Raw genomic sequence first — 12,784 nt, forward strand, 5'->3', positions numbered from 1 at the left:
TCAAGTAAACAGAAACGTAAGAAAAAAAAATTATAGCCAAATGCAATCAGGTGAAGCAAACAGAGTTGGGACAAGCAACTAACCCAGAGACTTGAAAAAAAAAAAAAAAAAAAGCACAAGAAACTAGACAAAACAAACTAAAGCAATTAAACAAACCAGTGAACCTGAAGCCAGAGAGAAAAACACTTAAACACAACCAGAACTAAACCAAAACGAATTCGAAGCATCGAAACACTAGTGAACCGAAGCTCGTGCTGCAGAAATGGAGGCCTGCCAAGACTCTTCCACTTCCTCCTCCTCCACCTTCTCCCTGCGCCTCCTGGGGCTGTTCTTCCTTCCTTCCTCCCTCTTCCTCCTGCTCCTTCTGCTCCTCCCGCCACCAGGTAAGCGAGATTGACTTTAATAGGGCCAAATTATTAATCATTATTCCTGCATATTTTGGGGGTGCCTCGGCCCGGGTAATTTGGTATGCATCTTCTATTAACTGATTTATCCGTCCACCTTCCATTATATTCAGGGGCTTTCTTGGGGTTATTTATGTGCTAATTTTTCTTTATTGTCTGATTTCTCAATCAACCTGTTATTATATGCTGGGAGTTTTTTTTTTTTTTATTATTATTAACTGATTCAACTTTCAACACAGCTTTGTGTGTTTTCATTTGTTTTTGCATGTGTATTTTTTTCTTTTTAATAGATATCTATTTTTTTTTATTTCTTTTATCACCTCACCTCCCATTATAATATGTAGGGGGGAGGGAGCTCTTTCGTTAATTATGTGTCCTTTTTCCTTATTAACTAATTTGTCCATGACATCATCTTATGCAGGGGGATTTTACTTCTGTGTTTTATCAGTTAATTTATCCTACAACTTCCATTATATAAAGGGAATGTCCTATATTTATGTGTACTTTCTTTTGGGGGGGAGGGTGGCTGATTCATCCACCGAATTTCCATTACGTGCAAGGATTCCTTTTACTTCTTTGTGTGTGTGATTTTTTTTATATAAAGAGTAACTTCTACTCATCGGCCACCCAATACATGCAAGGGAGTGTGAATTTCTCTCTCTCTCTCTCTCTCTCTCTCTCTCTCTCTCTCTCTCTCTCGCTCGCTCGCTCGCTCGCTCGACATGCAGGACGTCAAGTGGATTTCTTTTGTTATTTACGCTTCTTTTTTCGTTTTTAACTGAATTATTCGTCTACCTTCAACGTACAGGGTTTCTGTTGGTACTTATGCTCTTGTTTTTCACCTTTGTTAAGTGATATATTCCTCGGACCTTCCATTACTATTTATGCAGGAAGTTTCATTTTACATTTTAAATGTCTCTGAGACAGACAGAGAAAGCTAACCCTCTAATCTACCTGTCTGTCTGTCTGTCTCAGCCTCTGTCCATGTCTGTCTGTGTGTCTGTGTTGGAGGGGGTTATGGGGGCAAGGGGATACTGGGGGCAGGGGGTTGGAGGGGGGCAGTAGGGGGCAGGGGGTTGGTCAGGGGCAAAATCGGGCAAGGGGGTGCTGGGGGCAGGGGGTTGGAGGGGGGCAAAAGGGGGCAGATTAGGGCCCGGAGGCGCTGAGGGGTTAATTATCTGCTTATACCATCACTGATTTACAAGGGGGGGAGGAGTTAGGGCAAGAGGAAAAGCGGGAGAGAGTAAAGGGGAAGAGAGGGAGATAAAAGAGAGATGGGAGAGTTGGGGAGGGAGAAGAGAGAGGTGGGAGAGTTGGGGAGAGAGAAGAGAGAAGTGGGAGAGTTGGGGAGAGAGAAGAGAGAGGTGAGAGAGTTGGAGAGAGAGAAGAGAGAGGTGGGAGAGTTGGGGAGCGAGAAGAGATGGGTGAGAAAGTTGGGGAGAGAGAAGGCAGGTGGGAGAGTTGGGGAGGGAGAAGAGAAACATTGGAGAGATGGGGAGAGAGAAGAGGGAGGTGTAAGAGTTGGGGAGAGAGAAGAGAGAGGTGGAAGAGTTGGGGAGAGAGAAGGGAGAGGTGGGAGAGTTGGGGAGAGAGAAGAGAAAGGTTGGAGAGATTGGGAGAGAGAAGAGGGAGGTGTAAGAGTTGGGGAGAGAGAAGAGAGAGGTGGAAGAGTTGGGGAGAGAGAAGAGAGAGGTGGGAGAGTTGGAGAGAGAGAGAGGAGAGAGATGAGAAAGTTGAGGAGGGAGAAGAGAGGTTGGAGGGAGAGAGAGAGAGAGAGAGAGATGAGAGGGGAGTTAGTATGAAGGAAGGGAGTAGGGAAAGTGACAGAAGGATGACGGCAAGCGTGAGACGAGAGTGATATGAGGGTGAGAGAGTGAGAGGGAACGGAGAGGGGTGTATATATATCGAGGTAGTGAGAAAGGGGAGATGGAGGGAGTGAGATAGGAGAGAACGAAACGGAGAAGAGAGAGAACCACATGAGAAAGAGGGAGGGAATGGAGAGAGATGTAGATATCAGTAAGTACGGAGAAGAGAGAGAGAGAGAGGGGGGGGGAAGTAGAGAAATGGAGAGAGGGAGGGTCGAAAGTGGAGGAAACGGTGAAAGAAAATTACCATGAAGTGGAAAGAGAGGAGAGGGGAAGGGGAGAGAGAGAGAGAGAGAGAGAGGGTGACAGACAAACAGACAGACAGACAGACCGACAGACAGAACAGACAGGCAGACACCAAGAGTTAGAAAGTACTGGGAGAAAAAAATGGGAAAAAGGCAGTGAAGAAGAGAATTAAGGAGGGCAGCAGAAAAAAGAAAATAGGGAAGAAAAGAGGGTAGAAAAGACAAAAAAAAAAAGAAACTAAAAGGAGAAGACAAAGGAGCATAACTGAAGAGAGAGAGAGAGGATAAGAGGGAAGAAAGGGAATGGAGAGAAATACGGAAGAGGGAAGGGGGGGAAGAGGAAGTGACCTAATTGAATATGAATGGAAGAGGAAGAATGGGAGAGAGAGAGAGAGAGAGAGAGGGGGGGGTTGAGGGGGAGGGAACAGAAGTTAGAACAGCAATGGAAAGGAAGAAAGGAGAAAGAAAGGCGATGGAGAAAAGACAAGGAAATAAACACTAAGAAAAAAATAAGACACGAAAACAGGAAAACAAAACGAGAAGACAAGGTAGGATAACAGACGAGGAAGAAGAAGAAGGGAGAGAGAGAAATAAGGGAGATGACAGAGAGAAATAAGGGAGGAGAGAGAGAGAGGGAGGGGGGAAGAGGAAGCGAGTTAATTGATTATGAATGGAGGAGGAAGAAGGGGAAAGGTCCAGAGAGAGAGAGACAGAGACAGAGAGACAGGGAGAGCTTATCCATTCATCTACACCATCCTGCCATTTGTCTCTTCATTCATCCGTCGATCTGCATATCCATCTGTTCAACCATCCATCCACCCGTCCATCCAACCATCCATCCACCCGTCCATCCAACCATCCATCTACCCGTCCATCCAACCATCCATCCACCCGTCCATCCAACCATCCATCCATCCATCCATCCATCCTCCCAGCCAGTCAGCCAGCCAGTCATCTGTCCATTCAGTTGTTCATCTCCCTCCTTATCTGTGTAGTGACCTATCTGTCTAATCTTTTTGTATGTTTTATTTCTGTGTCTCTTTGTCTGTTCATCTGTTTGTTTGTCTGTCCCTCTGTATCCTATCATCCGTCCACCTTCTATCTACCTACCCTATATCTTTATTTATTCTTTTATCTATTTATCTATATTTACCTACCTGCAATATCTTCCTACCTACCTGCCTACTAACCTGTCTGTCTATCTATCTATCAGTCTATCTATCCACATTGATCTCTACCATATCTGTGTCTCGGTATATCATCTATCTATTTTCTATCGATCAGTCAGTGTATATTCATCTGTCCCTCTATATATCTACCTATCTACTTATAACTCTACCGTTCTACATTTTGTCTGTCTGTATGTGTCTATCTATTTATCTGTCTATCTATCTATCTGTCTGTCTGTCTATCTATCTATTAGTATCTATTTATCCATCAGAGCTTTCACCTACCCCGCAACCCATCCACTCCACCCATCCAGCCTTCCACACCCACTAATCCACTCTCTCAACTGCCCTGAAACACTGTGCTATTCCACTTGCTACTAATCCACCCTGATCCCTCTCCTTTCACAATCCACTCTCCTCTTCATCCACCTACACATCCATTAAACCATTTATCACCACTATATCTATTTTCCTGTTTGCGTAAGTTATTCTTTTTTTTTTTTTTTTACTTCAGGTGTATCTTGCTTTCTGTTTTCACTCCGTTGTTCGTTCATAAACACGTTCGCCCTATCGTTCATTCTCCTATTCATTTCTTCATCCATTCATTCACTCATTCATTCATTCATTCACTCATTCACTTTCATTCATTGATCCATCACTTACTCATTCTTTAATTTTCATAGCTTTCTTTCTTTCATCTTTTTCTTTCTTCTGTCTGTTTCTTTCATTAAAATATTCAAACGCACAGTTCACTTGCTATATAAATATCCAATCATTCATCCGTACATTCATTCATACATCAGTTCATTCACATGTTCTTCAATCTATCTGCCTATGTATTTAACATCCAGTGCTTTTGTGACCCATGAAGAGTTTAGAGGCTGCTTAGTTCCTAATTTAAGACGAAGGTGAGGAGCCTCGTTCGCCCCTGAGTAGCATTATGTAATCAGTAAACCACTACCATCTCTTAGCAAACCCATCCACTTTAACCCACCAGATCTAGGATTCCCAGCTTTTTTTTTTTTTTTTTTTTTTTTTTTTTTTGCATGAAGAGCACTTTTTTATTTGGGGGAGGAAACATAATTTACATATCAAATTTGCATATCACCATTATATATCTGTTGGTGTATGAAACAGTCAGTCGAAAAAAAAAAATGCAGTGATAACAGTACCACGGAAATATTACATGCATAGATCTGGCGTCCCTTTTAGTATATTCCGTATTTCATTATGCGTTTTGTGGAATAAATGAATGCTGAGTATATATAAAAATATTCTCTTGATTAAGCATTATCTTCCATGTATATATAAAAATCTTACACATTATCTGCATTATTTTTTACTGCGCCCAAATTTGCTTCTCTAGTCTAGTACCTCAGCGAGAAGTTTGACTCTGAACTGCTCTAATCAGATTTCCCAAACTCACATTTTTAGGATTTCCCAAAGCATTTCCTAACATTTGCTCCAACTGGTTTTGACTAAATCCAGCTCCATTATTCTTCAAATTGTTCCTGAAAGAAAATGCGGACTCATGTACCTAAGTGATCCCTTACCTGATTCCATACAGATTGAACCCTTTCTATACATCGGCAGGATTGCTAGGATTTCATTGTAGAGTTATCCAGAAAATTTAACATGAATTTGTATATAAAAGTGAATGACCAGATTTCACACAGTTCCTTTTCAGCAGCTGCTACTTAGTCATCCTGTGTGAAGACATTTTTTTAGTTTCTTTATATAAAAAAATAAAAAGGCTTTAAACCAGTGATTCCCATCCCATTGCACACAAGCACCACAGTGTTATTTGGCAGCCTGATAGTACTCTTTTGTGTGCTCACAAGCACCAAAATATATGCATTGTCAATGAAGCTAAATTTAGTCCGTGTCAGAGGAAATATAATGTTTTGATCTTGAGGCTCAGTTAAGGTTGCATGAGACCGTCTCATATTCATGTTTCCTGATATATATATACTCAAGTTATCAACATCTCACTTTCCTTTGCTGTAGACTTGTTTGATTGATACTCGTATAGCTTCTGCTTTTCAGTGTTAGATATTCTCTGTACAGTTGAGTGAGGACTCTTTCAATACTTCCCAGACCTTTTTAAAAAAAAATGAAACTATACACTCATATCTTTGATAAATTGTGCTACTCCACTCATACTCATCCACACTTATCTCTCTCTTTTCACCATCCACTTTCCTCTTCTTCCATCTACACATCCACCCATTCACTTTCCACCCACTTAGCCATCAATCCATCTAGTCATCCACTATCTCATGCTTTCATCATCCATGCACCCACCCATCCATCTGTCGATCCATTAATCCACCCACTCATCCATCCGTCCCTCACCCATTTACCTACCCATCAGTCCACATACCCATCCATCAACCCACTTGCCCAATCCACCCATTCATCCACTGATCCACCCACACGCCCACCCTTCAACTAACCCATCCACCATCCACCCACCGACCCATCCATTCACCCACCAACCCATCCACTATTCACCCGCCTACATACCCAGCCAACCCACCAACCCTCCCACACTCTCACCCACCCAACCCACCAACCCTCCCACACTTTCACCCACCTACCTACCTACCCAACTTTCAACCATCCACTCATCCAACCACTCACCCACCCACCTACCCCTCTACCCAGTACCCACCCACCCATCCACCCACCCCACCTTCCACACCCAATTAATCCACCCACTCGAGTGCCCTGAAACACTGTGCTATTCCACTTACTACTGATCCACCTTGATCCCTCTCCTTTCTCCATCCATTCTCCACTTCTTCCAGCTACACATGCGTTAAGCTATTTATCACCACGTTGTCTTCTTGCTTCCATTATTTTCTTGTTTATTTCATTAGGTTTGTCTGGTTTTTCGTTTACTTTTGGCTCTTCGCATGTAGGCTAAATACAGTCACTCTATCGTTCACTCCTTTAATCAGTCATTCAGTCATTCATATGCTCATTCACTCATTCATATATTGGTGCACACAGGTTTTTATTCTTTATTTCGTGTGGTTTCTCTCTTCTCCTTTTCTTTCCTTCCCTCCATCCTTTCATTCATTCATTCATTCATTGTCTTTCAGCGCCCATTCATTCATCCATGCGCTTATCCATACATCCACCCATTTAGTCGTCTCTCAGTCCATACATTTTTAACTCAGTAATTTATTTATACCTGCAATTTTTCGCACATACTGTATGCATTCATTTGTTCATTTATATTTATTTTATTACATCGTACGCGTGGTGACAGTGTGGACTTTGTGATTAATATATTTATTTATTTATTTTAATCATGCATCTGTATTTAAACTTTGGTGTTTTATTTTGTACTATACATAGGCCTATGCTGCCTATGTCGGCTGGCTTGTTTATTCTGTTTTCATTTGTTTAATTGTATTTTTTTTATTTACTCATATTTATGTATATATGTAATTTTTTGTCGTGACAGCCTCTCCTCATCATCTTCCTCTTCTCCACCTTTCCTATCCTTCATCCCCTTTCCTACTCATCTCCCTCTTCCCCTTCATCATCTCCCCCACACCCCTCATCCCACTCTTTCACATCCGTCCCAGTTCCGCTTCGCAGCATTCGTTTTTTTAGCAACCCTTCACTGCCGTTTTATTCAATTAGGGAGAGACTTTTCGATTTGGAGGGATTAGATAAACACCTTCAGAACAAGAGGTCCTTCCTAAGCTAAATAAAATCAACTGAAGGTAGCAAGAATATACTTTAAGAAGTCGTCGTCGCACTAAAGTGGATAAGCCTTTGGTGGTGTAACAAGAATTAGACAAAAGAGATTGCTTCTAAACCCTTCACCCAGAAATGTTTCCCGTAAGCTAAAGTCTCTCTCTCTCTCTCTCTCTCTCTCTCTCTCTCTCTCTCTCTCTCTCTCTCTCTCATATACAGTGTGTGTGTGTGTGTATATATATATATATATATATATATATATATATATATATTTGTTTATGTACGTAAGTATATACATACATATATACACATATGTATGTACCAGGTATACGTATGTATGTGCGCATATCACATATATACAGTATGTATATATGAGTTGATGGATAGATAGATATATCTACATTTCATCCTCCCATCTCATCCATCCATACTTCCGTCCACATTCCAACGTCAGTAACGCTACCTGCCATTTCCATCTCTATCCATCTATCTTCCATTCACCCCGGGCTCGGGCTGGGAAAAGTAACGACTGGGAAGCGGAGGTTGGACTTTTGCATACTCCATTTTAACTTCCTCATGACCGGGCAACGCTGATTCTCTATTCCAGCCAACGCCAGATTATATTATTCAGCTGGGAGTGAGTAACAGGAGCCAGAGAGGGCAACGCCAGACGATTTCATTCAGCTGAGTGAGTCATAGTCTCCTGAAAGTGTAAAGCCAGATTAAGAAGCTCCCTCCTTCTCGAAAATACAATCACATAAGATAGTCTGAGGCTGCATTGACAGTCATTGCATTTTTGCTACGATATAACCATCGAATCATTAACATCTCTGCTTTCTACTTCCACAATGCGAACGAACCACCAACATAGCCATTGTTAGAGCTCTTATCATGCCCCCCAGTAAAGCTTAACATGTAGGCTAGAGTACGAACCACTAGCCGGAATATTAATAGAACTTTTACCATGAAATCCTCAGTTGAGCTTTCGACCTTCCCAGTAAGTTTACCATGCCGAAGATTTTTTAAGCTGCAAACCACTCATCTTTGGAAGCGACCTTTAGAGACAGCAATCAGTGACCTAATGTGATCAGACTGTCACCGAGAACAACTGAAGATGTATAGGGGATGCTACTGCTCTTTCAAAGTAATCCACTTCCCCCTACCAGACTCCTCCCCTCCACTCACCAAACCTCCTCCTGCACTTCAAATCCCCACGCCCTCAAAACTCCCTCCCCCTCAAAACTTCCTCCCTCAACGAACCCTTTTTACTTCTCCAAGCCCGCTCTCCCCTCCCCCTTCAGAATCTCCTTTCCCCACCAAACCTCCTCCTCCACCAACCCCCCCTCCCCTCTAAAGTCTCCTCCCCCACCAAAGCCTTCTCCCCCACCACATCCCCTTTCCCCTCTCCGGCCAGGTAGCCAAGGTAAAGCTCATATACTCGTATTCCCTCAGGTACTGTCTTCAGCAAAAGGCTCGTCATTTACCCTGCTTCTCTTTCAGTGAACCTTGAAGCCTCACAAATGTGGGAAACGAAAGGGGACGAAAAAATTTATCTACACTGGAAAAGATACACGTTCATCCAAGCATTCCCACAAGTTAGCGTTCAATTCCACATCGTTCCTTGGTTTTCGCGGTTCCCCCCACACTCACTTTGGACCGACTACGCATATCAGGTATCAGATGCAAGTGACACTGATAAGTTTATTTGGCCATATATCCGTGTCATCGATTTCATTTGCTTGAGATAAATAGATAGATAGATAGATAGAGACAGATAGACAGATGGCACAGATGGACAGATAGATAGATAGACACAAATGGATAAATAGATAGACAGACACAGATGGATACACAGATAATTTGACTGATTGAGTGATTTAACGATATACATACGAGGTAGCTAGAGAGATAGAGAGATTCTGATGAAGGGATTTATAGATATAGATAGATAAACATATAGACTGATACATAGCTAGATAGACAGATACACAGATAAACAGATAGATAGACAGCTAGATAGACGGGTAGACATAAAAGAAGGCTACCCTCCCCGCCAGCCATCCAGCAGTCACCAGGCCATTCCAGGACGCCATTGATTTTGAGAACCAGCCAGCCGACTCTCAGCACTCCACAGAAATTGAACTGCTTATTTGAAGATAGATGGGCAGATAGATAGATGGATGGATGCATAGACAGATAAATAGATAGATAGACTGACTGGTAGATAGCTAGACTGATTGATTGGTGGATGGATGGATAGGTGGATAGACAGACGAACAGACAGACAGACAGACAGACGGACAAACAGACAGATAGATTAGACTGACTGATAGATAGATAAATAGACAGGCGCTGAAAATAGGCTAAGTATATGCGGATAGACAAAACAGGGAGGTTCTGTCAGGCCCTTAGTCTTTGCTTCCTTTTTTTTTAATCCTTTGACATCGAAATACCTAGTTTGCATTTTTATTTCGGCTAACGACGGGCGGTTTTATTCTCTCTGGTTACATCTAATAATGCCAGAATTGTAAAAAAAAAATAATCCACTTATCTTTTTGACCGAAATTTAAAAGACCCTCTTATTTTATTCTAGTTAACAACGGGCGAGTATATTTAGCCTCCAAAAAATTTTCACCTTTTTTCTTTTTCTTTTTTTCTTTTTCTTTTTTTTTTGCATACACGTGTCTAGTATTGATTAATTGATTACTAGGTGGTTGATAAAGTATGTCGAGAAATGGCTGACCGATTATTTGTAAGATTTTAGTATTATGAAAACATGGAAAATAGAAAAATAACAAAAGCACGGAAGCCTGTCAAAGTATCCCTGCCACTGAAAAAGAAAAAACTATTATTCATGATCCCGTTATTGTGAGATGCCCAGATACATTACTTTTAACCTTCTCACCACAATAATGCTTTCTGCTCCAGATGACTTTAATCGTGAGAGACCCTTCGTTCATCCGTCCATCCATCTATCTATATCTATATCTATCTATCTATCTGTCTATCTATCTACAGTATATATCTATCTATCTATCTATCTATCTATATATATATATATTGTTACATAGCCTATGATTTCATCATCCTTTGTGTAATTTTAACGCACAGTTGCTGCATGTTTGATCACGAGCGTGTTCTGCCTCAGTTCCCCCCTTCTACCGTTATAGTAGAGTAAGTCGTTCTCTCTGTTATACTTTGCGGGATTTTCAGCTCTCTGTCCCCATGGCTTCATTTGCGCGTCCCTCTTACAAGTTGTATCAAGCTCTGCCAGCCCCTATATAATGAGCTCAGTCTCTGCATCATTGCCACTTAGATCTGCTCCTCACTTTGTTCACATCTCTGTCCTCCCCTATACAGATATTATTATTGTGAGTGCTCAAGAAATCTCCAACCATCTAGCAGCTGTGTGTAATTTGAGTATTACTGTTATTGCATTTTTTCTTGTACTGTATAGCATAAGTTTAATTTGTAGGCCTAGTGAAGTTTTTGTAATTCATGTAGGGTTCTTTATGTCAGTCATTTTTGATAATAGTTTGTATCTGTAATTATTTATCTGGCATTCACTGAGTATTATCTGGTATCTCATTTTATCAGGGCTGACTTAGATAAATTTACTCTTGCTAATTTCGTGTTAATAGAGGCTATTGCAGTTAACCATATATTTAACCTGTTTATTTGCCATTACATTATCCTTATGAGTCCTGAATGTTTTGTTGTTAGTTTGAGCATTAAACTTTAACTTGTAATTTTACCTAACTCTTTTGTTTTGAACCTGGAACTTTACGGGACAGTAGTGATTTTTAGCATTCTCACTGAAAGTGTACGTTATCTTTCTCTGTTCCGTAACATAAATTTGGCGACCTCATATCAGGATATTCAGGATATTATCATAAGGATATTGTTTGATATTTTGTGACTGTGATATATTCATGATGGCTACTATTTCTACACTTGATGAAGCCAAAGATTTTTTGTCAAATGTGCAAACAGTGTGTGATATAGAAAACAGAACAAAGAATGAACTTAAGCTTGTTGCTCAACAATTGGGAATTGCAGTTCACTCTCATCATTCTAAGGATCAAATTGTTGGCATGATTAATAAAAGCTTGTTTAATGTAACTCCTCCAAATGAGCAAACGCAGATTGAATTAGCTAAGTTACAGCTAGCTCTGCAGGAGGCTTGTGCTAAAGAAGCTGAATTTCAGGCAAATGCTAAGCAGGCGGAATCTCAGGCTCGTATTGAAGAGGCACAGATACAGGCTCAGGCACAAGTTGAACTTGCCAGGATTCAGGCAGACCATGAGTATCGCATGAAACAAGGTGGAACTGGATCATCTAGCTCTGATGATTTTGATGTGGCTAAAAATGTTAAACTTGTCCCTCCTTTTAATGAATCTGATTTAACTAAGTATTTTCAGTTGTTTGAGAGGGTAGCTACAGGTTTTAATTGGCCTAAGGAGTATTGGCCAGTACTCCTTCAAACTGTTCTCACCGGTAAAGCTCAAGTAACTTATGCATCTTTGCCTCAGGATCAGTCTGATAATTATGATGTAGTTAAGAGCTTGATTCTTAAGGCCTATGAGCTTGTTCCTGAAGCCTATAGAGTAAAATTTAGGACAACTTTCAAGCAAGATAAGCAATCCCATGTTGAGTATGCAAAAATCAAAGAAGATCTGTTAGAGCAGTGGTTAAATTCTAAGAATGTGGATTCTGATTTTGGTAAATTTAAGCAGATGATTTTGCTGGAGGATTTCAAAAGGTGTATTAGTAAAGATGTAAGCCTATATCTTGATGAGAAAAGAATAGATAATTTGTCTGATGCTGCAGTTTTAGCTGATGAGTATGTTCTCACTCACAAGAGATATTCTAGAGAAAAAGGGAAAGCTGAGAGTAAGTACGTTGCCTCTACTCAGAGTACAGGTAACAGGAAAGAGAATAAAGATGATGTTTCTCAGGAAGTAAATACCAGCTTCACCTCTAGATTTCAGAAAAGTAAATGTACTTATTGTAGTAAGCTTGGTCATACTACGGAGAGATGTTTCAGGAGACAGCGTGATGTGAACAAAAAGGAGTCTTTAAATATTCAGTCAATTGGTCTAGTGTCCACTCTTGAGAGTTCCCAGAATGCTTTAACTGAGTTAACTGAACCTGCTTTGAGGGGTAACTTAAATTCTCATGATGGAGCTCCTCTTTTGAGCAGTAACGTGGGTGACACTCTCAAGAATTCATGTGCTAATTTCCTGTCTGATGGTTTTGTCAGTCCTCTGGACAGTAATGACAGGAAATCAGTTCAAATATATCGTGATACAGGTGCTTGCCAATCCCTTATGCTGACCAGTGTTCTAGGCTCTAATTTTAATTCCTCTGATGAAACTGTAATCTTA

The 12,784-nt window shown here is 40.9% G+C and overlaps 1 protein-coding gene across 1 annotated transcript in view; it reads left to right on the forward strand.

Annotated features, from left to right (window-relative positions):
- Window positions 1-232: 232 nt before the first annotated feature.
- Window positions 233-12,784, forward strand: part of LOC145413517 (uncharacterized) — a 136,043-nt gene continuing 123,491 nt past the window's right edge. Inside the window, exon 1 of the mRNA XM_080283213.1 lies at window positions 233-383. Coding sequence (XP_080139339.1) covers window positions 263-383 — 121 coding nt within the window. The 5' untranslated portion in view covers window positions 233-262. The remainder of the gene's footprint in view (window positions 384-12,784) is intronic.

The sequence above is a fragment of the Coenobita brevimanus genome, chromosome 96, assembly GCF_032717465.1.
Source record: "Coenobita brevimanus isolate Jiangsu-jjx chromosome 96, ASM3271746v2, whole genome shotgun sequence".
NCBI lineage: Eukaryota > Metazoa > Arthropoda > Malacostraca > Decapoda > Coenobitidae > Coenobita > Coenobita brevimanus.